Source organism: Aythya ferina (genome assembly GCF_964211825.1).
Source record: "Aythya ferina genome assembly, chromosome: 2".
NCBI classification, from domain to species: Eukaryota; Metazoa; Chordata; class Aves; order Anseriformes; family Anatidae; genus Aythya; species Aythya ferina.
In genome coordinates, this window is record NC_140297.1 from 133,386,376 (window position 1) to 133,414,222 (window position 27,847).

A 27,847-nucleotide genomic window follows, 5' to 3' on the forward strand; every position below is an offset into this window, starting at 1 on the left:
AATTGTATGAAAAGCTAGTCAAGATAGGAAAGTTGGTGCATTACTGCTGTGTGAAGGCTCTCAGCAAAGGCAGTGTAAATTGGCTGGGTGGGTTAGCACTGGGTGTGCCTGCTAGGTACAGAACTGTTGTTGGTACACAAATACTGCCTCCCATGTGTGTAAAGGCTTAGCTATCAGTAAGATCTGCATGAGCATGCCCCTTTATCTTGCTTTAAAAGTAGCTACAAAGCATGGCAGCTGGGTTGTGGCTATTCAGGTATAGTTTATCATCATTCTCAATTTTCATATATTTTTAAGTACTCAGAGTGTATTGGATTTACATGACAAGTTTTTGGTAGTAGGAGTGCTGCAGGGGTAGTTTCTGTAGAGCCCAGCAGCTGACCCATGTGCGATCAGAGCCAGCTCCAGTCAGCTCCAAAAGGGACCAGAGCTGAGCCAGCGAGCGACACTGGATGGGCCTCTGGCAGAGCAGATTCAAGAAGGGGAAAATAAAACAACAACAAAAATTGCTTTACAACAGCAGCAGGAGAGAGTAGTGAGAACCAGACCCACAGACCCCCAGGTGAGTTCAGCAGGAGGGCAGGAGGTGCTCCAGGCACGCAGCAGCAGTTCCCCTGTGTCCTGTGGAGAGGCCCCTGATGGAGCAGGCTGTCCCCCTGCAGCCCATGGGTCCCACATGGAGCAGATCTCCACACTGCAGCCCATGGAGGAGCCCCTGCAGGAGCAGGCCCTGGACCAGAGTTGCAGCCTGTGGAGAGGAGCCCACGCAGGAGCAGGGAGTCGGTGGGTGGGGGGGAGCTGCTGCCCGTGGGAGACCTTTGCTGGAGCAGGGGAAGAGACTAACCGTGATGGAGCAGCAGTAAAAGCATTCACACTAACAAAGCAGTGTGGACTGACCACAACCCCATCCCCATTCCTTAGAAGAGGGTGGATGGAGGGAGAAGGTGTTTTAGTTCTCACCACGCTAATCTGTTATCAAGAGGTAATAAATAACATTAATCTCCCTATACTGAGTCTCTTTTGCCTGTGACAGTAATTGGCAAGTGATCTTCCTGTTGTCATCTCAACCGCTGGAATATTTTATTGTATTTTCTCCCCATTCTTTTGAAGGGTATGGTGTGAGACAGCAGTGTGGTGGACCTGGGCTGCCCATCAGGGTGAAACCACCATATCCATTATGGGCTATTACTTTGTGGCTGAGTGCAGCTCAGCAAAGTGCAGAAACTGGGACCAGCATAATTATGTTAGCTGAGTGTACTGAGGTAGCTGAGCTACACTTTTGCTACCCATGCTACCCATGCTACCCATGCTAGCACACTTCTGATTTCTATGTAAAGGAGGTGCATTTTCTACAGATCGTGTAGGAATTATAGAGTGTTAAGTCAAAAATCTCCCACATATAAACAGAAAGAGTCATACTATACACAGAGATAAAGAAATCTGTTTAACCCACACATTGAATCAGCACTTTATACTGATAACAGTGAAAGTGGCACATATAATGCTGATTATATATGTAAGCAATTGTGCAATCACAACTTCAGTAACTTTTGTTTTATTATCTTTCAGTACTTGTGAAAAAAGGAGTAAGTTTAATTCATGTGATTTAGGTTCAACATTCCATTGGTATAACACATAACATGCCTTACTCACTCTTCTGCTGATTCTTTATCATTTGTTCGTCAGCATTAACCTCGTGGCTGTCAACACTGCTAAAAAAAGGAGAGAGAAAAAAAAAAAAAAAAAAAAAAAAAAAGAGGAAGCTCAGAGAAAATTTGTAGATGTAGCAAAAATATATGTAAAACGGAAATACTTTGTTTGCCACTTCTGAGTATATGTGGTTTTTATTGTTAACATTAGATTAGTTGAAAACAAATTAAAAACACCAGAACTTCTTGTGTATTTCTTTCCAAGTCAATTTCTTCTAGTGAAAGTGAAAAAACTGGCTGTGGTTTACAGCAGTCTTAGGATGACCTCTTGTGGTTGAATAATATGCACATTTTGTTTCACAGTTTCTCAGAAACCTTGATATCGAAGGTTAAATTCTGCTCATAGATTTGAACAGTTTTGTATTGCTAATTCTGCTTAACCTCAATTAACATCTGCTTACAAACATGCTATCAGTATTTGCTTAGCTCACTGATAGAAAATTCTTTTAAATATATCTCAACCTTTGCACTCTACAAAGGTAACAGGTGAGAGTATTGTATTTTTTCACATGGTCATTTTTTTAAAAGTCAATTCATAGCTCTGTCTAATTAAGTTCATAAATATAAAAAACTATAATTTCTAAATAAAAACATGCCCACCCCAAAACACTGAAGAAGCCATATGGTACCAGTCATTCATTATAAGAAATTACGACAGATACTGAAGATACTCTCATATATTTTTATATAAAAATTTAGGCAGGTCTCTAATTATGTGCATTGTTTCTAAGTTTTGCTGGTAAAACTGTCTCCTTTCAACCACAACTTCTCTTGAAACAACAACAACAACAACAACAAAAAGAGAGAGAGAGAGAGAAAACCAACCATTTCCTGGTGTTGCTGAACGCAGCCTACTAACCCAAATTACAGCATTGGACACTTTATCCCCTAATAGATAAATTCCCTAATAGATAAAATCACCCAAGAGTCTAGCCTGCTTTCATGATGACGTGAAATCTTTCAAAAATACAGAGATTTCATTAAACAAGTTTGTTGAGATATAGCACTTCACATGATGGGCCTGAAAGCAGTATTTTTGGATCTTGTGGTTGCAATTTCTCACTGGAGGATCACCGGTGGTGGTATTTGCACCTGCCAGTCAGTATTTACATGACCCCAAACCTTACTAAATTTAGGCTCTGGTGCAAAGCCATTTCTGCACTGGCTCTGCTGTTTGAAGTTCTGGAGGCTCTTCAGCAGGACAGGCTTGGACTGCCACCAGCTGGACGTGTTCCATTTTCTGATACACTCTGACTGCAGCTGGGGGAGGCCTGACTTCAGCTGCTGCAAGACATTACTTGTTTATGTAATGCACACTTTTAGAGATGTGTAGGGTAAAAACAAACATTGCTGATAGTGTACACAATAATGAGTCCCTCGTGTTTTTATTTTTCATTTATATTCCTTGAAAAAATGAATAACAGACCGTTGAGTGGAACAAGCTAGAACAATGATGATGACATCGAAAAAGCAGGTTTAAATTAAAATTTAGATATCTTCACATGGCAATAGGAGGCACTGCAAATAATAACATACCTTGAAAAATTTCCCTGGATTTTGAAACACCAACAAACTTCTGTCAGTTTCTTGCATTCTATGCAAGAGGAGAATCTGGACACTGTGGGCATGGAGACTTGGGAAACAAAAACAAATAGCTTGTTTGGGGAAGGGGGGGGTCATCTGTTTCATTCTTTTGCTGGGCTAACTCTGCAATACTAAAACCAGACTTCCTTAAAATTGTTAGCCCAATTTTCAAGAAGGAAAGAAACTTCAATACCCCGGGCACCATTTGAACTTTCAAATACTTACACTTTGCATATCAGTGGACATGATTTTTTAAACATCCAAAATGCTGTCATTATTTTCCCTTCAGTTGCTCACAGGCGTGGAATTAACCATGTCAGCCTGAGTCAATTTTAATTCAACCTTCAAGCTACTAGTACTAATTGTACCAGTATTGGCCTGGCCTGACGGGTGGGCCATAGCTCTTGCCAGCCCACCAGGGACTCCTGGACAGAAAGTCAGGTAGCTGACTTTTCACCTTCTTCCTAGGGTGGCTGCTTGATCAGCAAACACCCAGGCACCTCGTGCTTCCCTGTGTGGCACGCAGAGCCGTGCCGCAGCCAGGAGTGAGGCAGTATAGACAGGAATGACCTAGTGAGTACCAAGTTGTCATCACTCAGCTCCCAGGTTAGGGACAAAAGTCCCATAGTTTTGCCGGTGTGGCTGCCAGCTCACAGCTCTCACTGCAGCCACGTTTCAATGCAAGAGATCAATAGAAAAGCCAAGCTGTACGTCTTCAGCCGACACAAGGCACCAAACTTGTTAAAAGCACTGAAAACCGAGCCTAAGTGTTGAGATGCAGACGGCAGACAGCTGCTGTAGTTCCTGTTGCTGGTGCTAACCCTCCAACCACACAGCAGTCTTCAACACCTCACTGAAATGTTCCTGAGCTCCAGTTAACTACATAGCTTAGTATCACCTAGTGCAATATGAGACTTTCCCTTCCAGCAAAGCCTGAAGACATATGTTGCATGTGATAGTGAATTTAGGGGGTAAAAAAGACTTTTTGTGTTGATTACAGAAGTGTAGCCACTTTGAAGAGTCAGACTGGGGACACCTAAATATGAAAGGCAGCAGACTTACCAGTTCCATATAAAATTCACTGATAGATTTAGCACAATTCTGAGTTTAATTTTTAATCAAAATCCAGAAGTCTACAAAGGCCCGAAATTTGCATTACAGAAATCAAGATTCTTATTTTTCCAATCTTTAATTTGTAAGAGGAAAAAATATGAGTTATTTCACATCTTGGTGAATATAACCAGACTATTTTGACTTGATCTTTGACAAATTATGGTTTTGAGATAAATTCTGGATATCCACTTTAAATGTTAATGTTAATGTTTAAGGTTAATGAAAATTGAACCTTTCAAAGATCTTTCACTTATCTAGCACCTATGGGCATGATCTAATGTTCACAGTAATTATTATAAGACTCTTATAATTTATATACATATTTCTCAGTAGTGATGGGCAGTAGAAAATTTGGGGTAATCAGAAATAAAAAGTCACACACAGACACTTAAAAAGCATTTAAATTACATTAATAGTTTATGAGATTCTTTTTCTGTGGTCTACTGCAGTTAACCATTTTAGTGTGGAAATATTTATTCAATATATATTCACAGATAACTTTCTGTTTGTTTCATATTTAAGAAATATGAAAATGCTATCAAGCTTTTTAATAAGCTTTTTATTTTCCAGTCAGTACAGAGCAGTTTTGCAATCAAAGGTTAAATCTCATGCTCCCTTTTTGGCTTCTCTTTCAACAATAATAGATTCATTTTCTGGCTCTGACAGGAGGGAGTTGGATTTGCTGGCTGGCTGTTGTGTAAGCATCAACTATACTGGAACTATATATACTTGGAGCAAGAAACAGGAAGAAACTAGTTGGTAAAACACAATCATAGGCTGGCAGGAAAACAGTGACTATTTGTCACTCCTTCCAAAGGGGAGGAAAATAATTGGTGGCAAATACTCAGTACCATCAAGAATCCAACAGAAAGCTCAAATCTCCTTTTCTCCATGCCGGGCTACTCAGAGTTTTACTTCAATGTGGACCATGGCTACCTGGAGGGTCTGGTCCGAGGGTTCAAAGCTGGGATCTTGACAAGTGCAGACTATGTCAATTTAGCACAGTGCGAGACACTAGAAGGTAAGTTTGGTGGATTATTTTATTTGGGAAGAAATACTGTTGCTTGGACCTTTGAAGAATGGAAGGTAAAAGACCAAAGTATTGACAGCCTTATCTTAAAAGCCAGATATAACCCTGCTTTCCTTTAAGAACTGTTCTTATATTTAATCTAATAGATTTCCATTGAAATTACCCTAGGATTGTACAGACTGTGATTTGCAAAGCAATCCGGATGATGGTGTTTTCTAGTTTACTGATAAATCTTGGAAATCTCATCCACAGACTTCCTATAGGCATTGGTAATCTCACATATATTAACCATTGTACAGGACTACGAGAGTATGGAAGTTTTGTAACATTGCAGCTGGACAAAATACTTTGCAGAATCTTATTAAAAACTTACCATTCAGCACTGAATTTCTCTATAAAAGATATAAGATATAATTTCAATACTTTATTACTTCATGAGTTCTAGGGCAGTCAAGGACATTTTGCTTACCATGAAGAGAAACATATGTCACAAAGGTAGAAAACTGAAATACTCTCAAGCTTAAAAAAAAAAAAAAAAGGTTTTTTTTTTTTTTCAAGGTGACTTTGCCACAGTAATAAAAGAACACACAGTAGTTTCCAAAGCAGCTTTCCGTGGCCAAGACTGGTCACAGCCTGATGAAGACAGACTTGTACAAAAAATCATATGACATACCTTTGGACACTTGGCAAGACAAAAAGGCAACAGAAAAATTCACCTTTCTAAAGGAACATAAAGTTTCTTTCCTTGACCCCAAATAAAAGCTATGATTGTATACTGAAATCTCATCTATAATACAGAGTATATTAGATGTATGTGCAAAAAGAGCAGCAAGAATTAATAAGCTCATTCTGTTTTCAGCTGCTTTGTCTATGCAGTGATAGAGCTGAGGAAATGAGAAGTGAAGAATGTGATGACTCCCACATGCATCAGAGTCTTGAGACTGTCTAAACTGTTACAGTATAAGCCTGGGAAGGTTGCACACATTAATCTTGCAGATTAAAAGAACTGCATTTAAATAGGCAGATGTAGGTATTTAGCTGTCAGCTGGAAAAAAATCCTCTCATAGTTAAAGAGATTTTTCAGTACAGTCAATGGGACTAGAGACTGTTGAACTGACCAAGTGCATGTGCCTACTCTAGTTGATAAACTGGAGACCTACATGAGCTCTTCATTTCATACAGTGTCAGTTTGGACACACAGAACACATGTAAACACTTACTTACTCTGAGAACTGAAATCTATTCTTTATGTCAGCTAGACAAAACCAGCAGTATATGATCTATGAAAATTAAGGACTCTACAGATGTTGCTTAAATTGAACTGCTTAAATTGAACTGCTTAAATTGAACAGTCCTGCTCCATGAGTTTACACATGGTTTAGGAAAAGCTAATAGAGCTTCAAACATCTATAAAGGACAGCAAAGACAGAATGATAGAATCATTAAATCTTGTTCTTCATTTTTCTCTGCAGAGGAACCCTGGAGATGATGTCACCAAAGGTTCCATGAGGAAAAAAAAATAAAATCCTGGCTATTTCTGAATAAGATAAAAAACAGACAAGTTTAAATACTTTTTAAAAACATACAAGGAAATAATATTTTCCTCACCCTTTCCAAAAGAATTCTTGTTCCTGTTCAAGAGACATGGGTAAAATGGTTAACCATGTCTGGAGAATGGTTAAAAATTATTTAAATTTTTAGTGATTTTTACAAGAAAGATATTTACAACCAGGGAGTAGTTTTCAAATATTACTGAGATATATGAACCTTTATTAAGCGTGTGCCCTGTTCCTTATGGGAAGATCACAACAGAGAGGTGACATCATTTCTTAAGTAAGATTTACAGTAGAAAGAACAGCAACTTTTTTTACTTTTGAACTTTCTTCTTTCTAATATTCATTCAATTTTAGAATGTAAATGCATTTCAGCTACAGAAAGAACAGTCTTCATCAAGCTGCCTACAAGAATATCTTCAGCACCCACTATCACTTCCTTTTTCTTTCCTAATCAGCTTCAGAACATCACCATCTCCATTGTACCATTTTTCTACTTGTAGAAAAAGTGTTTTTGTTGTTGTTGTTGTTGTTGTTGTTGTTTTAAATCAGGTTGCCATCACTTATCTACCAAGCATACTACTGAGAAATATTGGATTTGTCCATGGGGTTAATTATACAAATCTCTGTGCAAATAAATGATGCTGTAGTACTGAAGTTGAATCACAAGCGTACAGTACACCAAAAGCAGACCCTTACCTCTAAATTAGGAAATGGAGTTGGATCCAGCATATGCATTTGTGCTGTAGTACTACTTTGCTTGTCCTATAATGCCTTCAATTCATGTATTCACATTCAAAGGTAATAAATTTACACCACTGTGCATTCTGTGGCATTGTACCAGACCACAAAAAGTGGAGTAAGTTAAAAATATTATAAATATGCTAAAACCAACAAGCAGTAACAAAATCAAAACCACCCCAAGTAACCCATAAATAGAATCAAAAAGGTCTTTTAATTTCAAAGTGGTTTTGATATCTCTGGAGGAGAACCCATAATGCCAGTACAGAAGAACCACAAGTAGAAAACATGGGTTAGAGCTTTACATCTGCTTGGCAATAACAGGGTACGTAGAAAAGTGAAAAGGAAAGTTAAAAAGGAGGTTGCTAAGTGGCTTAAGTTAGCATTGTGTCCTTTCAATTCAGGGCCACACAAAGAGAAGTGCCCTTCAGCTGAATTTAGACATCCTTTGGGGCTTGTATGAATTATTATCATTTTCATGGAGCTACCTTGTGGTCCACAACACTGGCTGGAACCTCTGCAACATGGCATGCTACCAGTCTGGCTCTACTGCATCATCTGTCTTGGGGGAATGGGATCCCCAGAGCAACAGCGCTGGCACTGAAGCAGAGTATGTGAGGTTTTACATTCAGTGCTTTGTTCTTTCCTTGATTCCTTGCCTGATGGAAAGAGTGCTGCTCTCTAGAAGGGAAGCAAAGTCACAGAAGGATAAGCAGTCCAGCTCTGCTCCCACCAATGAAATAAATTCACAACTTGCCCATGCAGGGACACCAGCATGTAGCAGCTGAAAAAACATTAAATGAAAAGTGATGGTAGCTGGCTATTAAAGTGAGGAGTCAGACAAGACTCCATGTGCTTGATGCTTAGAGACCAGACTAATGCTTGGTTCAACCTCTTCCAGTACTCTTTCTTCATGTTTTAAACACACTCATCTTAAACTAGCCTCTCCCTGCCATGGTGTGAACTCTGATTGTGATTATCCTGATTTATATTATTGGAGCTTGTTGATTATTATTTTCTCAATTGTTCTGGCATCAGGTTGACTACTGTTTTTTACATACATTGTGCATGCTGGAATTTATTAAATTGGGTAGAAGAAATATTTCTCTAAAATAGGCCATGGAAGTGACAGGGTCATTCATCCAATATTCCTGGACATAGTATTTCTTCCATGATTTTGAGAGCCAGGTAGGACTATATCATGTGTTATGGCTAATATTTTTTATACCTTGTGATTTGGTGTAGATTCTAAAACTACTCAGACAATAAAAGAACCAAGGCAGACAATCACAGTCTTGTCAGAGACATCCTACCCACAGTAGGTTGGTTTTGGTTTCTGTTCATCACATTATACTAAACATATTTCAGAATGGTCAATACTTAGGGTTGATATTTGGGTTTTGCTGTCTGCTTTAGGTACTAAGCTCCTGGAAACCTGTGTCCAGAATGCATTTACAGAGTGTGACTCAAGCTAGGTATCTGGTTCATTTGGAAAGGATTTGATGAAAGCTAGATAGAATCATAGAATCATAGAATCATAGAATATCCTGAGTTGGAAGGGACCCTTAAGGATCATCAAGTCCAACTCTCGACACCGCACAGGTCTACCCAAAAGTTCAGACCATGTGCCTAAGTTCACAGTCCAATCTCTTCTTAAATTCAGACAGGCTCGGTGCAGTGACCACTTCCCTGGGGAGCCTGTTCCAGTGTGCAACCACCCTCTCTGTGAAGAACCCCCTCCTGACGTCCAGCCTAAATTTCCCCTGCCTCAGCTTAACCCCGTTCCCGTGGGTCCTGTCACTAGTGTTAATGGAGAAAAGGTCTCCTGCCTCTTGACAACCCCTTACAAGGAAGTTGTAGACTGCGATGAGGTCTCCCCTCAGCCTCCTCTTCTCCAGGCTGAACAGGCCCAGTGACCTCAGCCGTTCCTCGTACGTCTTCCCCTCCAGGCCTTTCACCATCTTCGTAGCCCTCCTCTGGACACTTTCCAACAGTTTCATGTCCTTTTTATACTGTGGTGCCCAGAACTGCACACAGTACTCGAGGTGAGGCCGCACCAGCGCAGAGTAGAGCGGGACAATCACCTCCCTTGACCTACTAGCGATGCCGTTCTTGATGCACCCCAGGATACGATTGGCCCTTCTGGCTGCCAGGGCACACTGCTGGCTCATATTCAACTTGCTGTCTACCACGACCCCCAGATCCCTCTCTTCTAGGCTGCTCTCCAGCGTCTCATCGCCCAGTCTGTACATGCAGCCAGGGTTTCCCCGTCCCAGGTGCAGGACCCGGCACTTGCTCTTATTGAACTTCATGCGGTTGGTGATCGCCCAGCTCTCCAACCTGTCCAGATCCCTCTGCAAGGCCTTTACGCCCTCATTTGAGTCCACAACTCCTCCAAGTTTGGTGTCATCAGCAAACTTGCTCAAAATACCCTCTATTCCTACATCCAGATCATTTATAAAAATATTGAAAAGTACCGGCCCTAAAATGGAGCCTTGAGGGACCCCACTGGTGACCGCCCGCCAGCCTGACGCAGCTCCATTTACCATAACCCTTTGGGCCCTGCCCGTTAGCCAATTGCTCACCCATCGTATGATGTTTTTATTTAGCTGTATGGTGGACATTTTGTCCAGTAGGATCCTATGGGAAACCGTGTCAAAAGCCTTGCTGAAGTCCAAAAAAATCACATCAGCTGGTTTCCCTTGGTCCACCATACGGGTGATCTTATCATAAAAGGAAATCAGGTTAGTTAGGCAGGACCTACCCTTCACAAACCCATGCTGGCTGGGACCAATGACTGCTTTGTCCCCCAGGTGCGCCTCAATAAGTCCGAGAACCAACTTCTCCATGATTTTACCAGGCACTGACGTGAGACTGACAGGCCTGTAATTGCTAGGGTCTTCTTTCTGACCCTTCTTGAAAATCGGCACAACATTTGCCAGCTTCCAGTCTACCGGGACCTCTCCAAATTCCCAGGATCGTTGAAAAATAATTGAGAGAGGTTCCGCGATGACATCCGCCAGCTCTTTCAGCACCCGGGGATGAATCCCATCCGGACCCATGGACTTGTAGGGATCCAGGTGGAGTAGCAAATCCCGCACACGTTCAGGGTCAGTTGGGAGTTTGTCATCCCCACCGTCCCGGTCCTCCAGCTCAGGGCACCCTGGGTCCCGAAGCCCATCATCGGCATTGAAGACAGAGGCAAAGAAGGCGTTAAGCGTCTCTGCTTTGCCTACGTCATCGTCTGTGAGGAGACCTTCCCTATCAAGGAGCGGCCCTATGTTTTCTTTAGTTCTCCTTTTTCCATTTACATATCTAAAAAAACCCTTTTTATTTTCTCTCACAGACACAGCCAGCTTCAACTCTAGCTGTGCTTTGGCCACTCGAACTTTCTCCCTACAAACACGAACAGCATCCCTGTATTCTTTCCATGACGCCTGGCCCTCCTTCCAGTAGCGAAACACTCTCTGTTTCCGCCTAATCTCCATTAGAACGTTCCTGTTCAGCCACGCCGGCCTCCTGCCCCGCCTGCCTGACTTGCGATATTTTGGAATTGCCTTATCTTGTGCTTCTAGGAGGCATCGCTTAAAGAGTGACCAGCACTGGTGGACATCGAGGCCTTCAAGAGCAGTTTCCCAGGGGACCTTACTGACTAGTTCCCTGAGCAGCCTGAAGTCCGCTTTCCCCATATCTAGGGATGAGGTTTTGGTGGCACTTTTCCTTCTGTCACCATAAATTTTGAACTCAACCACTTCATGGTCGCTATGACCGAGGCGGCCACCAATCACCACATCTCCCACCAGACCCTCTCTGTTTTCTAGCAACAGGTCTAGGAGGGCACCTTTCCTAGTTGGCTCCGTTAGCACCTGTACCAAGAAGTTATCATCTAGGTGCTTCATGAACCTCCTGGACTTGCTCGTGTCAGCCGTGTGGCACTCCCAGTTAACGTCCGGCAAGTTGAAGTCCCCCATAAGGACAAGGGGAGTTAATCTCGAGGCCTCTCTTAGTTCTGTAAAGAATAATTTATCGGTGCTATCATCCTGGCCAGGCGGTCTGTAATAGACTCCCACAACTACATCCCCTTTATTCGTTCGTCCCTTGATCCTTACCCAGAGGCTCTCAACTTTGCCATCGCCGACCTGAAGTTCCACACAGTCCAGCCCCTGCTTCACATACATCGCCACCCCACCACCTCGCCTACCCTGCCTGTCCCTCCTGAAGAGCCTGTAACCATCTATCGCAACACCCCAGTCACAGGACTCATCCCACCAGGTTTCGCTTATGCCGATGATGTCGTAGTTGCGGGACTGGGCCAGGACTTCTAGCTCATCTATTTTATTCCTCATACTGCGTGCGTTTGTGTAAAAGCACTTCAGGTGCGTCTCCTTACACTCAGCACCTTGTGGATCTGACCAAAGGACCCCACTGGCACACAGCCCCTCTGATTCTAGCGTACCATCCCTTAGGTCTTCACCGGCGCGCCTGGTTTTAGCCCCTTCCCCCTTCGACTCTAGTTTAAAGCCCTATCTATCAGCCCTGCCAACTCCTGACCTAAGATCCTTACCCCTCTCCGAGAGAGGCGCATCCCATCCGGTGCCATCAGGCCCGGTGTAGCATAGACCTTCCCATGATCAAAGAAACCAAAATTCTGCCGGTCACACCAGTCTCGAAGCCACGAGTTTATGTGAACAGTACGTCTTTCAGCTTCGATCCCCCCTATCGGAAGGACAGAGGCAAACACCACCTGCGCCCCTGATCCTCTAAGTAGTCGCCCCAAATCCCTAAAGTCTCTTTTGATCGCCTTCGGACTTCTCGTTGCTACTTCATCACTACCAGCCTGAAAGACCAGTAGCGGGTAGTAGTCAGTGGGCCGTACCAGGCGCTTGACTTTCTTGGCAAAGTCTCTCACCCGAGCCCCAGGGAGGCAACAGACTTCTCTGCGGGTTGGGTCCGGTCGGCATATCGGTCCCTCTGTCCCTTTCAGGAGGGAGCCCCCCATAACAATAGCCCTTCTTTCTTTTTTGAAGGATGATGTGGCAATGCGACGTGTAGGTCGCATTGTCTTAGGTGCCCCCTCCAACTGGGACGGGTGTTTGTCTACTTTGTCATTTAGATTGTCTTGCTCTAGTCCTTCATATCGATTATTTAAGGGTAGATGAGAATAGATTTTGGCTCTCTGCATGTAATGAGGTAGTGTATTGTAATCACACCATACACCGAGTATTTTTACCTTCTTTGCAGTAAAGAGAAAGTAAAAATTATCAGTTTGCAGAGGAAATTTAGCTCTTATATGAAAATATTTTTGTATTGTTTTTTGTTTTGTTTTTAAGCCAGTCTTAAATATTTAGATAAACTTCTGTCATAATTCTGTATTTTTGTTTCTCTCCTTCACCTTTCTTATCTCTCTCTTGAATTAAGTAATTTTCATTTTTTCATATTTGGATTCTTTTTCTTCTTCCTGGATAGAAACCTGTACTGAAACTGTGACTATTTCCTAGTATATGACTCTGATGACTGAAAAAACAACTCTCCAGTGCTCTCTTTCATTAACAGTTCTGTGATGACCTATATTATTTTAAGAATCAATTAGTTTAAACTGACAGCATGACTTCAGTCTCATGCAGGAAAATCTAAAGAAATGCTACCAGTTCTAGAGTGCTACCTGAGCAAGACTGTCCTATCCAAAACAGTGCATTGATGTAGTCACTGGAATGAGCTAGTGCCAGTAAAACTCATGTAAAAAACTCTACAGGTTATCTATCTCGTAGTATTAGTGCTAGACTTAGGAGTCAGAATTGCAATGCACTAGTTCTTTTGCATTGTCTCAGTGTAGGCATACTAAGAAAATATGCATGTGAAGAGTTAGGAAAGAGTAGCTACTCTACTGATAAATGCACACCTTGCTAAGGCATATTAAATTCTCTTGTAGACACACCCTTAATTCAGTCGGTGGGAGTGTTGCTATTCATTTCCCTAAATATCACTTCAGTTTTTGTATGGAAATCTAATAATTATAAATGCTAAAGCCTTATGACATTATCTCAATCTATAATTTATGGTACTTTTAATAAAGCATTTGAACATAATTACACAATATAGCAGGGCCTTTTCTAAAAGGAAGTGTTAAACTGCTTTGAACACTAAGAACTGATTCAAATCAGTTTTGCTTCATGGTGGAAAATAGCTAACAGAGGAAACTTATCAAATTAATTCTTTGATATTATAAAAGATTCTTTCAACTTTGCTGCCTAATCAACCCATTTTCTCCAATTACCATGGTGGGAACACTGGCAGAATGTCACGATAACCCAAGTTTCTGGAACAGCTTCTTAGGATCTGTTAATAGCAGCCATAAATCAGGCAAAGCCAAAACAGAAATGCTAAGGGAGGGTAACTGTGCCCTTTCAAGCACTCTCCTGCAGACCTCATTTGGAGACCAGAGTCTGAGCCAGGCAAGATGTGTTCTCTCATTTTCTTCAGGCAGCTTGATTACATGAGATTATAGTCTTACATGAGATTTAAACGTTTCACATGAAAATTGAAGATCTTAACAAAGTTACAGGATGATTCTTTTTGATACATAACAGTCTACTGTATCACAGGAGACAAAACTGACACATTATAATGATTCAGTACTGGTGCCCTGAATAAATCTGTGAAATCAAAACATTGAGCTGGGAAGGGGTGAGGGACAGCAGTAATTAACACTGTGCTTGTTGTGACTGTAAATTAAATTTACGAGTAAAACTTATGGCAGAGGTGTAAACTACTTCTGGTTTCTTGTAGCAATGAGTCTTACTCGGAGAAGGCAGTATAAATTTGCAGTAATTATGCATTTACTCTGTATCATCTATGGTAAAATCTTATGTATGATCAGACCCTTCATATGAAAATATAATATTACAAAGGAACATTTTAAATATTGTTTGATTTGATTTGTAGACAATATAATGGCAGTTTATTTTCATGATCTTCCTTGAATCTAATTTCAGATCTAAAGTTACATCTACAGACTACAGACTATGGCAACTTCTTGGCTAATGAACCTGGCCCTCTCACTATTTCCACCATTGATGATAAACTGAAAACAAAGCTACTCACAGAATTTCATTACTTTAGAAACCATGCTTTTGAACCACTTGCAACTTTTCTGAATTTTATCACGTAAGTAATATTACCACATTGCTTAAATTATGTACTCAAAGCAAAAGCACAGCTTCAGGTTAAAACAATGTAAATACATCTTAGTGGAATTTACATTAAATTTCAAAAACAGTGAAATTACTTTGATACTGTAATATTTACATACTTTATTTGCTAATATCTATTCTGAAATAATTGTTGTCTTCACAACCACTTATTTTAAAGAACACAAGAAAAGAAGATTTTTACTGCACACGTGGCCTAGAGTAGTGGGAGAGACTGAAAAAAAACTATTATTATTTTCAAATGTCATTTAAATCAGAGAACTTGCAAAAATAAGTTTGTGGGGGTGACTCATGAAAGATGTACAATTCCATGATATCCAGTGATTTAATTCCTAGGCATGTGGCAAATTCTAGATTTTGTTTAAAGACTACACGTCATATACCCACCATACTTTTTATACCATTTGAACATTAAAACCAGAACAACCTTATATTGTATATAGCAAGATACTTAGATCCAAGTGGCTTTGTTTAAAAGCACAAGTGCTGTTTGATGTCAGATTAAGAGAAAGTTCTGATCTCTATGCAGTTATAAACAGACAAAACTTGTAAATAAATGACTTAATGTTAAGGAAAGAATGGGGTTCTGCTTTATAACAGTATAACAACACGGATTAGAGAAATGTCACTAGAATATTTTACTTAACTGTTTATTCCCCTTGGTCTTTTTAATGTATTCTCACAAGACTGTTCATCTTACTTTCAAGGAATATTTTTATCATAACAGTATCTTTTTTGTTGTTGTTGTTCAAGTGTGACTAATCAGTTTTAGGTTGTTATGTCAACAGGATCTTAGAGACTGCCCTGGGACAGACTGCTATAACCTATTGGTATACAATGTTTGGGTTTTGCTTCAGAGAAATGAAAGTGAAAATATGAAAATTATGGCAGCTCTTTTCTTATACTTAATGACATGCATATGTACACGTGTGCATACATTCTAAATGCTGTTGTTTTGTGATAACAGAGACATTAGTTTAAGATATTTAACAAAACTATTGCATCACTGAACTATGTATCACCAGATCCTTAAACTCCATCACAGATTGTGTGTGAGATCGTATTATTCTCTGTATGTTGCTAGCTGTGTTTTGAACCTACAGCACAAGCTGAAGACTAGCATCCTTGTTATAAGCATCCCAAGGGAATAGCTTTCACATCTCCATTTCTGAGTCACTGATGAAACTCTTACCAGTCTCCAACAGCAAAACTAGTAAGAAGCTACTAGTAGAAACTTCTACTGAAAACTTTTAGCAATAAATAAGAAATCTGTGAGACTTTGTTCATAGTTTCCTCCTCAGATGATGTTTAAAGCTGAGTGAGAAGAAAGCCTAAGACTGGTCCATCTGCAGTTTTAGTGCCTAGATTCCTGTGCATTTCTCCCCATCTGGATGTGATATAGCAAAATCCCAAACTAGAGAAGCTATTAGCTCAGGTGATTTACTTTTCCGTAGCATGCATTGTCAAACCTACATTTCACAGCTGCTAAGCTTATCATGTTTCAGTTTTCCCTTCTTTAAAAGTGTCTCTTTTGCAAACCATTCATCATGTGATTTAAAACAAAAACTGTGTTGCCTACTTGCAATTTTAAAACTTCTGTTTGTTTTTGATAAATGAGACATTGATAAAGAGTGAATATAAATACCTGCAAATACTGTGGTCATTTCTGACTTCAGTGCTTTTACTAATTTTCAAAAATCTTGCTTTTGTATTTTTTTCAAACCAAAATTCATCATAAAACCAATGTTAATTTATTTTATTTTTATTTCAAATACAGATACAGCTACATGATTGACAATGTAATTCTTTTAATAACTGGCACATTACATCAGCGACCCATAGCTGAACTGGTTCCCAAGTGCCATCCACTGGGGAGTTTTGAGCAAATGGAAGCAGTCAGCATTGCCTCAAACCCCACAGAGCTCTTCAATGCAATTTTGGTTGACACACCATTAGGTAGGAATACCAAATTACTTCTTATTTGCTTCTTGAAACTACTAATTTTGTATACTTGAGAACATCTGAGATCAAGTAGCATGTTTTCCACTGGATATGCTGTGCTTTTGTAACAAAAAATGTGTAAATAATTGGCTGATGTAACTGGATCAAGCACTTCTGAAGTGGTGTTCAGCACTTTTTCTGGTAACATTTATTAACAGCGTCTATATCAGCCCTGATAGCAGACACAAAGAAAACACACTACTCTAGAAGAGTAATGGATATCTTTTATACTCAAAGTAGCCATTGATTTAGAGCATCTAGATTTTTATTTCAACACCTGCATCTATAATTAAAAAAATCAAGATAAAATCTTGCCTATCCCTCACTAAGGATCAAGAAACAGACAGTTACTAATAAATATTAGATGTTGTGGTATAACCTAGAATCTCTCTCCTGAGGATTTGGGCATTATTCAAGCACACAGATAATCCCATCCTGAAGGACTAATTCTAAAGGCAAAATAGAGCCGGGGCTGGGAACTTCACATTCTGAAAGTGAGATGAAATTCTCCTCAATGTGCTGCAGTAGCCAACACAAACAAAAAAATACCAAGTTGTGGGGCTTTGTTGGGAAGGGTACAGAGAATAAGATGTATCTGAATAGATTTGACCACCTATGGAAGCACTGAAGGTATGGCAGGTTCGTGGTTTGGCTCCAGGCAGAAGCCTGACTCCCACTCAGCTGCTTGCTCTCTCTCTGCCTCCATTGGGAGGGGGAAAAAATGGACAAAAAAGGGAACTTGTGGGCTGAAATAGAGACAGAGATCACTTACCAGTTGGTGTTGCAGATAAAACAGACTCAACTTGTTGAAAATTAATTTATTGCCAATTAATACATATATATATGTTTAATTACTGAACATTATCAATTATTATTATTATCAAAGATTGTTATTATAGTTATTTATTATGTTTAATACTAAGTATTACCAGATTTTTAAGAAAACAACAAAAATTCACAGGCAATCAGATACTCAAGGAAACTATCAGGGCTATGCCCCTTTGTGTCTTTCATCTCCCAACTGGATGCTGGGAGAGTAAGCCAGGCCTGCACACTCTCCCGAAATACTATCTCATGTTGCCACTGTCTCAGACAATATTCTCTCTAATGCAGCACTGGCCTGCCCCACTGACAAAGTTCATTAACAGTGACGGATTGGCATACTTTTGCAAATTATTTTATATATTATTTTAAAGTGGCCCAGCCACATAAATGAACTTCATCCCCCACCTGCCTTTTCAAAAGTTTGCTTTTTAGCCAGTTCTGCAGAGGACCTGGAAGTACAGATGGTCAGGATCAAAGCTTGTGCCCCTTTCTAGTTGCATCCTGTTAGCTTTCTCCCACTGACAAACATATCCAAAAAGGAAGAGGTAAACTAGGAAAGAGGATTCTCCTTAACAATGGAAGAACACCTGTGTGATTTAGGACAAAAATTATATTTAATGTTCCTCACTGGGAAATCTGCCTAATGACCAAACCATCTACTTCAGAGAAGATTAGGGCTTTCATTAGCATTTCCCATTTGATGATCTTTGGAGATGTGGACTCTGCTGCACTGATTGATTCTCTTCACAACAGATTCTTATTAAAAAGGAGGGAGTACAAGGATAAGCAGAAAATCAAGAGGATTTCTCTTCTTCTCTGTGTATCACTGCGTCTCGTACAACAGAAACATCATATTCTTGCTCATGCACTGGTATGAATGGCAATAGACAAGAGATGCATATTACCAACATGTACATTCATACTGCAATATAATAAATTCTTCTTTCAGCTGCTTTCTTTCAAGACTGCTTGTCTGAAAATGACCTGGATGAAATGAACATTGAAATAATGCGCAACAAACTGTACAAGGCAAGTTCTTGCAACATAACAATAATACTTGGGGTTTTAAAAGCATTTTAGAAAAGGAGGTCAGCATCATTAACCCTTTTTTATGGATAGGGAAACAGAAGCATGGAGAGACAAAGCAAGCTGTCTAAGGTCACCTGGATGATAAGTCCAGGAATCAAATCCAGCTCCTCTGATTTCTACTCCAGTGTCTGAAGAGATTTCAAATTTTAGGTCTGCATCCAAAATCTAATTTAATATCTCATTAATAAAAAAGCTTTAGATGTCAGGCTAATATCCAGATCCATTTGTTTGTGAATAACTCTTTTATCCACCAAGTGCCACAGAACTGTTATCTCCTAAATAATCCTAGGCAGGCTTTTGGCTAACATTTATTTTTATTCATAAAAGGTAAATGTAATTTGAAAAAGGTCTAATTTCTTTGAGTCTAGATGGCATTTTTTAAATTAATGTTTTTGCTTAATTTTCATTCTTTTTTTTTTTTTTTTAATTATATTTTGCATTGCTATGATACACTAATGTAAGGATATTCATCTAATATGTGCCTTGTGTTTTCAATATACTTTACAAATATTAGCACACAGGTCAATACTTTTATGGTGGTGTCTTTAAAGGCTATAGATATTTCATCCTGTTAATGGTTTCTCCCAGCATATTCTCTGCAGATTCTTCGTCATCTTTCACAGTGGATGCCCCAGACTGCAGGAAGTATTCTTAAAGTGATCCGATTGCATTAAGGGAAAAGAAAAAAAAATCTTCCATTAGAAATGATATTTTTTAATTCCCAATATGATATTTAATTCTTAAATACTCTGCTAATTCTTATTATTCTTAACAATATCAGTTACTAATAAACTAGACACTTTCTATTTGATAACATACAGATTTGATTCTTATGTCCTGTATTTGTATTTGTAAATTTGTATTACAACAAACTTACAATTATTAAAACTAATATTTATATTTTTTCTTCTCACACTGCTAAGTGTCAGGAGGATCATTCTGCAAACACTTCTAAATTATTAACATATCCTTTCTCCTCTGCTTCAGCTGTCAATGTGATCAATTATGTTTCAGCTGTATTATCAGAACTATACAGAATCTAACTAAAAATCCCATGCAGCAAATCCCCCTCGAGACATCTCTACTTAAAATTCACTTAATTGCATAGCTACTGACATCTTCCTTCAACAAGATTGGTGGAGTTGTGGCAAATGCATTCAGATAACATAAATGTTCCTTAAGACAGTATTTTGAAGGAGGGGGAGGCAGGGGGAACAACATTTCTGAGATACGTGGGGTCCTTCCTGCTCAGGTGTATTGAAATGGGTGCAAAGGAGGGAGTCTTCAATAGACCAAAGGGTTCTGCAGACCATTATTAGAGAAACTTAGTCCACTGTTCTGTCCTAATCCAGGGTTTTGAAGGGTAGAGCAGTAGGGATTAGTTTGTGTATCCTCATAGTGCTGGCCAAACAGCCGTGGCATATACCCAAATCCCCTCTTCCACACTCCAACTCCACACGCAGAGTTGCCTTCAGCCATCTGCTTATTATGCAGTGGAAGCTCAATGGAGCTAAAGAAGTTCATTCTTTATGAATGCAAAAGAGAACAAAGAAAGCATAATATTTGTTCTGTAACATCTTTTAAAAACATTTAAATATATATTGTAAGAACATGGTATTTGCATTTTACTATTCAATCCAGCAAAGTAATTAAGCACATAAATGAATTTAAATTCGTAGGTAGAATTATCAAAGTCAATGGAAGTATTTAAAAACGAGATTCACGACTATGTGGTCAACTTTTTAAGTAGCATTTAAAATATTTCTCTTCTTCTCTTTTGTAGTCTTATCTTGAGGCGTTCTATAAGTTTTGTGAAAAACAAGGAGGTACTACAGCAGAAATAATGAGACCCATTCTTGAGGTAAGAAAAAATTCACTCATTGTACATGAAAGTACTCCAAAATGCTTTTATAATTAAGTGACTTTGCTTTTCCTGTTTCTTCTCTCTCCGCTTGCAGTTATTTGTCAGATGTTTGAATAATAACTCTATTGCTGAGAGGTACTGAATTCTGTATTCTAGAATGAGTTTTACCTCCTGACTTGAGAAACAGGTAGTCCAGGGAGGAGTTAGCCTCAGTTAATATTTTTCTATAACAGAACAAAAAAAAAAAAAAAAAAGGTTCACTGATCTTACACTGTTGCCCCTTAACATATTTCTGTATTGTATAGAGAGAATAAAGGGAGCTCTTACATCTCCTAGAGCAAAATTAAATTTGGTATAGCTACATTCTGGCATTACTGTATATGAATGAATCATTATTTTTTAAACTTCATGGCACCATCATGTTTATTTACTCTTCTATTAAAATTAATGGTTGAAGTTATAATTGAGTGGCATTCAGAAAAGTCCAACTTTTCAGGATTTTTGTCTCAACTCAGAAAAGTTAAGAACTTATTTTTTCCATGGTATACAACATTCCTACCACACTCATAAAATTGAGTTCTCAGTATTCAGCTCTTTTTTTTTTTTTCCTAGATCATTTCCTTCCGGGAGGAAATGATCCTAATGATCCTTTTTTTTTTTCTTTCTTTCTTTTTTTTTTTTATTTCTTTTTTTTTTTTTTTCTGGGTAAGCAAAACTTGTACTCTGCAAACTGACTGAACAAAATTCACTGAGCTTTTATGACCTCATGCTAAAAGTCTACATTACAGGAGAGAGATACGAATGAGCCTAAATTATATTTTATGAAATAACATACTAATAGGACAATGCTATTTAATGTTTTATTTTACCAGTTCATAATGTTATGGTTACTTTCTAAAGAAAATATCCTTAATCAAGTTGAATTGTCCAGAAATTAAATATTTTGTTTATTCCTTTCTGAAAAACAAAAATCAAGAGATTGGTTGGCAGAGGTAAAGACATTTCTCAGTGATTCAGATTTTGCAGAAAGTTCATTTTTAGTTTGACATTCATGCTGAGAGATTACTAACTAGCATTGGATTAAGCATATTGTAAAACTCTGTTTATACTAGTGCTAACAGTTTGGTCCATTATAAGTTCTTTTAAAATCCCTGTCTAATGTCAGCAAACTTTTCTCTAAATTTCCTTTTCTACTTTAATAATGTGAAGGTAGATTGTTGAGTTTACAAAAAAGCCAAAAATTAGTTATTCAAAAGAATACCTTTTATTTATTCTGCCAAAATGAGTTTTCTATTTTAAAATCCCCAAATCCTTGACCATCACATTGCCAACCTACCACATTAAAAGTACTGGTGATCTCTCTTTGGACAACAAATGTTGCATGTTTAACCCTGAATCTGACAAGAAATTGCACAGCAGCTAGTGCTGGGCATGTTATTGCCTTGCTAATATTCAGGTAGCAGACACAGAGCTTCAGTTTTCCCTAAGGAAACCAAAACAATTAGCAAATGGTCATCCTGTGACTCCACCCTCACCTGCAGCAATGAAGTGGCCCAAGTCACTGAATAACTAACTGCCTCCTGACATTACCCTCAGTGGAGAATCTTGTGTGCCAATAATTTGATGAGTTGAGAGGTCTGGCTGGATAGGACCGATTCTGCAATCTTTCTCAAGCTGGGAACCACCCCAGGATTAGGCCCCATACCTGGTAGCATTAGTTGCAATTGCCTCTGAGCATGTTTTTCCAACAAAATATTACAAAACTACCAGCTAAATTCTACATGGCTTTAATAGGTTAAAAAAGCAAAGCATTCATCCTTCCAAAACAGTTTCACTAGGGCTGATACGCCTGTTCGTATTAATAAGGCAAGTGAAATTTGGCCCTGTTACTCATTAGCTAGAAATCTTTTCAAGCACACTTATTTTCTTCTCATTATTTCTGTATTGTTTATTCATTTTCCTTACTCTGAAGTCAGTGCCAAAGGGCAGCTGGGTACCTGTTACAAAGTGTTCCAGTACCTAGGAGTAGGACTTATGTGCTTCACTGCTAAATTTGTAGAACAGTGTCGCAATGGCATTTGTCAGTCTTTTTCAACAGAAAAGGGTACCTTTGTGCTCAAAACAGTTCAAAAGTTCGCAGCACAGGAAAAGTTGCAAACTGCCTAAAATCTGCACATGCTATATTTTCACTCAGAAATTTTTAGACACTTCTGAGTGGACACTTCCGTGTTCTTAAAAAATGAAGGTAAATAATAATAAAGGGAAGAAAGAAAGTCATAGTCAGTTTAGATCTCAAGAAAAAAGAACAGATTTAAATCGGACAGAATTGGGTAAGATTATTTTTATTTGCCATGTTTTTAATTAATTTTGCAGGGAAAATGTAGATGCTATAGCCTTTTAAAACTGGGAGAAGAAATATAGCCCTTGATTCTATGTATTAAAAAATAACTGTTATTTGAAACATTTGAAAACTTTAACTTGGCAGGTAAACAACCTCCTCCACAGAATTAAATCATTGTTTTAAATATGTGCATTCAGAAACTGTATTTTTCAATTTTTTTCATTCAACTTTTACTCTCAGCAGCACTTTGAGGTATCTCAGAACAGTGCTATTGATTCCTGATCCTTTCAATATATTAATATTATTATTTCTAAGACTATTATTTCATAACTTCAAAAGGGTGTGTGAGGAGATGTTTTGTCAACAACTTGTCAGCTGAGCAGGGAAATGAGGAAGTAGCAGTGTTGATATTTTCAGTACAAAATTCACAGAATAAAAGCTGTGCTTGCAAAACACTGTTTGACCTTCTAGTTAAAATTTAACAAGTATTTGCAAACTAGAATTTCCAATTTGTAAAATAAGATGTTTCTAATGCACAGTTTTATTTTTTAAGCCTCCATAGCTTAGCTTACTGAAAATGAAACAAAAACAAAACAAACAAGCAAACAAATAAACAACTGTTATTTTGTACTGAGATCTGTAATAATGCCTGCTTATTCCTTATTTTATGCATTAAGTTTGAGGCAGACAGACGTGCTTTTATCATCACCATTAATTCATTTGGCACTGAGCTGAGTAAAGATGACAGAGAGAAGCTATATCCAACCTGCGGAAAACTGTATCCAGAAGGCTTGCACCTGTTGGCCAATGCAGATGACTACGAGCAAGTGAAGTGTGTTGCAGATTACTATGCGGTGTGTAATCTAATTTCTTAAAACAAACAAAAAAAAGAAAATAAAAATACTTAACATCTCTTGATGTCAACAAAATTGTAACAAAAATTCACATAAGTTGAAAGCATTTTTGAAAGAATAAAGGATTCATCAAAGATACAAATACAAAAGATCCTGCAGAGAAATATATTGAATCAAAGGCCTTTGATATAAAGACAGAGTAACTTATTATCCTAGTGCAATACAAAGTTCTTCTTACAGCAGTGTTTAAATACCACTAAATCACATCATAATAAACAAAACTGTTCTTACTTCATTAACCCTCCCCAAATTGAAGTTCACAGCTGCTGCCTGATTTTGGCACAAAAACATGTCATTTTAAAACAAGAGGATCAAATAATTCATGCCACACATGACTGCAAACCTCATTCATTGCTAGGGTACTGTAAAAATAAAATGTTCTTAAAATTTTTCCCTAAATCACAGATTGAATCCAAGAAGTAGATGACATTATTAATACTGATGCAGCTAGCACTGCTATTAAAGATGAACCGATATAGAACATTTGCTCTGTGAATTAGCTATGGTACTGTGATTACTTTTAATATTTAACCTACCTCAAAGTAGGTACACCAAAAAAATTATGTCCAGTCTACTGATTTCTTCATACCTGTTCCTGTGCACAAGCAGAATGGTAGAAGTACGTTACCATATCAAATGTGGGACAGAGCGAGTATATTCATGCGATGGTGGGACATTTAGATGAATTTGGGAACCATTGTACTAGACCTATATTGCACTGCTACTTTATAGGAAAATCATAACCAACACACGGAGAAGCAAAACACACAGAAAGGTAACACAAGAAAGAAAGTCAAATATGTCTGTGCATACTCCAGAATATTCCAGTTACATATCAGACTGATGGATTACAATATTAATGCAGATAAAGCAAATCTAGCTGACTACTGGAATAAAATGATCACTCATGTGAGGATCAGAGTTCAGGGTTTTGGCTCCATTTACAACTCTGGCTCTGATGGATACTATTTGTACAAGAAGTTCAGTACTCTATATCCAAAGGAGTGAAAGGTCATGTGTCATTCTGCAGTCAGTCTCTTTCAGTGCCTTCAGAAAATTACTTTAAGCTGTAAGAAATGACAATAAAAACCACAAGAACAAACACCTTTTTTTTTTTCCTTCTATTTATTTTTGGTGACTATATGCTTTCAACTTTTGATTTATAGAAAATTGTAATCTATACATGAGTTCCACACAGAAAGATTACTTAATGTAGATTAATTAATAAAGCAAGGTAGTTGTGATGCACAAAATGCAAAAGTTCCTTACTTCTGTTGTGTGATTGTCTATGCTTTCAGGAATACAAGGCTGTGTTTGAGGGTGTAGGGAGTGACGCTGGAGAAAAGACACTGGAAGATGCATTTTTTGAACATGAGGTAAGAGGTTCTAACCATAAAATATAAAAATGAAAGTTAACACCCCCCCCCAAATAACATTTAAAACAATGAGATACTATGCTTTTGCTTCTACTATATTGCATCATTCAGTTTTATATTCAAAAACACAGAATTGCTATGACTGCCAACTTTTCAATGAAATGAAATAGGATTAATCTTTTTTAAATAAAATAAATCCCAGGGCATTTTTTTTTGAAGAATAGGTATAGAACTGTCAACCCTGATAGCCTACCTGAACCCCATACCATGTAAAATGCTTAGTGAAATTTCCTTTGAATAGTCTACTGAAGAAGGTATTTCACCGCTGCCCTTTACTTTTTACTTGCCTGTAATGCTGCTGTAGTCTGTTACCAAAACAGATAACCAGAGATGACATTTCAATGATATTTCTACTTGAGTCTCCTAATCAGTCATGATTGCAAAATTACGTAGAAATCTTCATGATGAAAGCTCCCGTTTAAAAATCCCGCTTGCTTTCTTTAATATATTACCATAATACTTGTTTAATCTTTTCCACAGGTAAAGCTGAATGTGCTTGCATTCAATAACCAGTTTCATTTTGGAGTATTTTATGCCTATGTGAAATTAAAGGAACAAGAATGCAGAAATATCGTATGGATTGCTGAATGTATTTCTCAGAGACACAGAACTAAAATTAACAACTATATTCCAATTTTCTAAATCTGAGAATTTATAACCCTACTGTGCTTGAAAAGAAGTAATATTTCATATAATAGAAGAAAAATGTTATTTTAAAAGTTAACTCTTATGTTTTGAGTTGTATTACTGATTCTCCTTCTATAGTGCAGTGCGACAAAAAAGTAATATAGATATATGTATCAGGAAATAGCAATGGACTCATTCACAGCTTTTGTGCCCATTTTAATTTAAAAGATCAATAAAAAGTCTCTGGAAAGGCCTTATATGCATATTCATTCTTCCTTGTGGAAGTAAGTTTTATACCAAAGACGTTTGTAAAGCTCTTTAATGCTTAACTTTGAATTAACATTTTTTTCAAAACCACTACTTCTGTCTTACACTTATAGTCTTCTTCATGGCATACAAGATTCTATGAAGGACTTACAACACAAAGAGGGATAAACTTTAGGGTTACTCTGAGAGTCCCCTCAAGGAATTTCAAGAGGGAGCTTCCTGAACCTTCGTAACTGTGAGATGTCTCTGGAGTTAAGTGTAAATAAGTAAGTGGGATGTCATGAACATGTCTTCACTTACTTCTTTACGGTCACTTGAGGTGCACCGTAAGTGTCCAGCAGGTGTCTGATCCACTTCACAGCAATATAATTATCTCCTCCAGCCACACCAAAGATACCGTCTTCATGTATGCACTAGGAAAGATTATGAAACATGAATGAAAATACCAGCCAAGTCTGTATCAGTTTTACATCAGGCACAAACAACACCAGCTCTGAGCTATTTAGGACCTGGCTAAGATCAGTAACTAAAAATAGAGCAGACAGTTGAAGCCAGATTGTAGTAGGACAAGATTAATTCTGCTGAGGAAAAAGAAAGGATTTTGAAAACCTCATCAACATTCTGCCTTCAGAATCCATTCAAGAAATTTGCCCTCTTGTATTTCACACAGGTTATACCTTGATTTTCTGCATGATTTCTTAGCTTCAGGCTGGACCACAGAAAATCTCCACCTTCAGCTGAGTATGTAATAAAATCCATTTCCTGCTGAGTAAACAGAATATATATATATATGTTATATATATATATATATATATATATGATGTCAACACCTTAGAGTTATGGAAGACATTCAGGCATCATGTTTTTAAGAACTGAGATGTATCTCTCCTCGTAACACATACATGCAGACATATATACATATATAAAAAACAGAAAACGTCACCTTTTTTATAGCTAAAACCGCACTGCTTAAACTGTAAATGTAACCAATGGGTTATATCCCAGGACATCCCATATAGATTTAATAAAGAATTTGGAAGATTTTCAATATTTTGCTTTATCATGAATCACTGAGAACTTTAAATAATTACTTTAAAAATACTTTCATTTAGAAATAATTTAGTAGGCATGTAGGAGGATTGCCTAAAACGGAATAATTGTAAAAGAAAATAATAAAATCTTATTTCTATGTTTAGGCTTATTTATTCTTTAAACCTAGTAATCCAGAAGCAAAACAAAACAAAACAAAACACCCTGACCTGTAAGATGTCTGCATTGCAACTGCAATTTCATTTTGGAATGTTCATCTGGAATGTGTATTTCTTAATTTGTATTTCCCATGCTAATCTTTGACCAACATTTTCCAGTTCACACCTATATTGCAAACTATATCATAAACTGCAGAAAAAAAAAAGCAAAAAAAAAGCAAGAGGGCTGCATTGTCTCAAATTTGCATTTTCCACATAGTTTAGTAATTGCATAAGAAAAAAAATTAAAATGTTATGAGCAGAAGAACAAAATCAACTGATCTAGGATGCAGAAACT

The 27,847-nt window shown here is 38.1% G+C and overlaps 1 protein-coding gene and 1 long non-coding RNA gene across 2 annotated transcripts; one reads left to right on the forward strand and one right to left on the reverse strand.

Moving 5' to 3' along the window:
• Positions 1-5,080: 5,080 nt before the first annotated feature.
• Positions 5,081-26,288, forward strand: ATP6V0D2 (ATPase H+ transporting V0 subunit d2). The gene is made up of 8 exons (XM_084508417.1): positions 5,081-5,427; positions 14,723-14,894; positions 16,716-16,894; positions 18,714-18,793; positions 20,637-20,714; positions 23,736-23,912; positions 25,271-25,348; positions 25,889-26,288. Exons 1-8 carry the CDS (start codon positions 5,298-5,300, stop codon positions 26,048-26,050), a joined length of 1,056 nt encoding a protein of 351 aa, XP_084364543.1. The 5' UTR covers positions 5,081-5,297; the 3' UTR covers positions 26,051-26,288.
• On the reverse strand, positions 23,044-27,847 carry LOC311431149. The gene is made up of 6 exons (XR_014689275.1): positions 27,562-27,847; positions 26,980-27,064; positions 26,603-26,715; positions 25,696-25,944; positions 24,509-24,567; positions 23,044-23,928 (listed from the first exon to the last, which is right to left on the reverse strand). It is a non-coding gene; the product is annotated as an uncharacterized lncRNA (long non-coding RNA).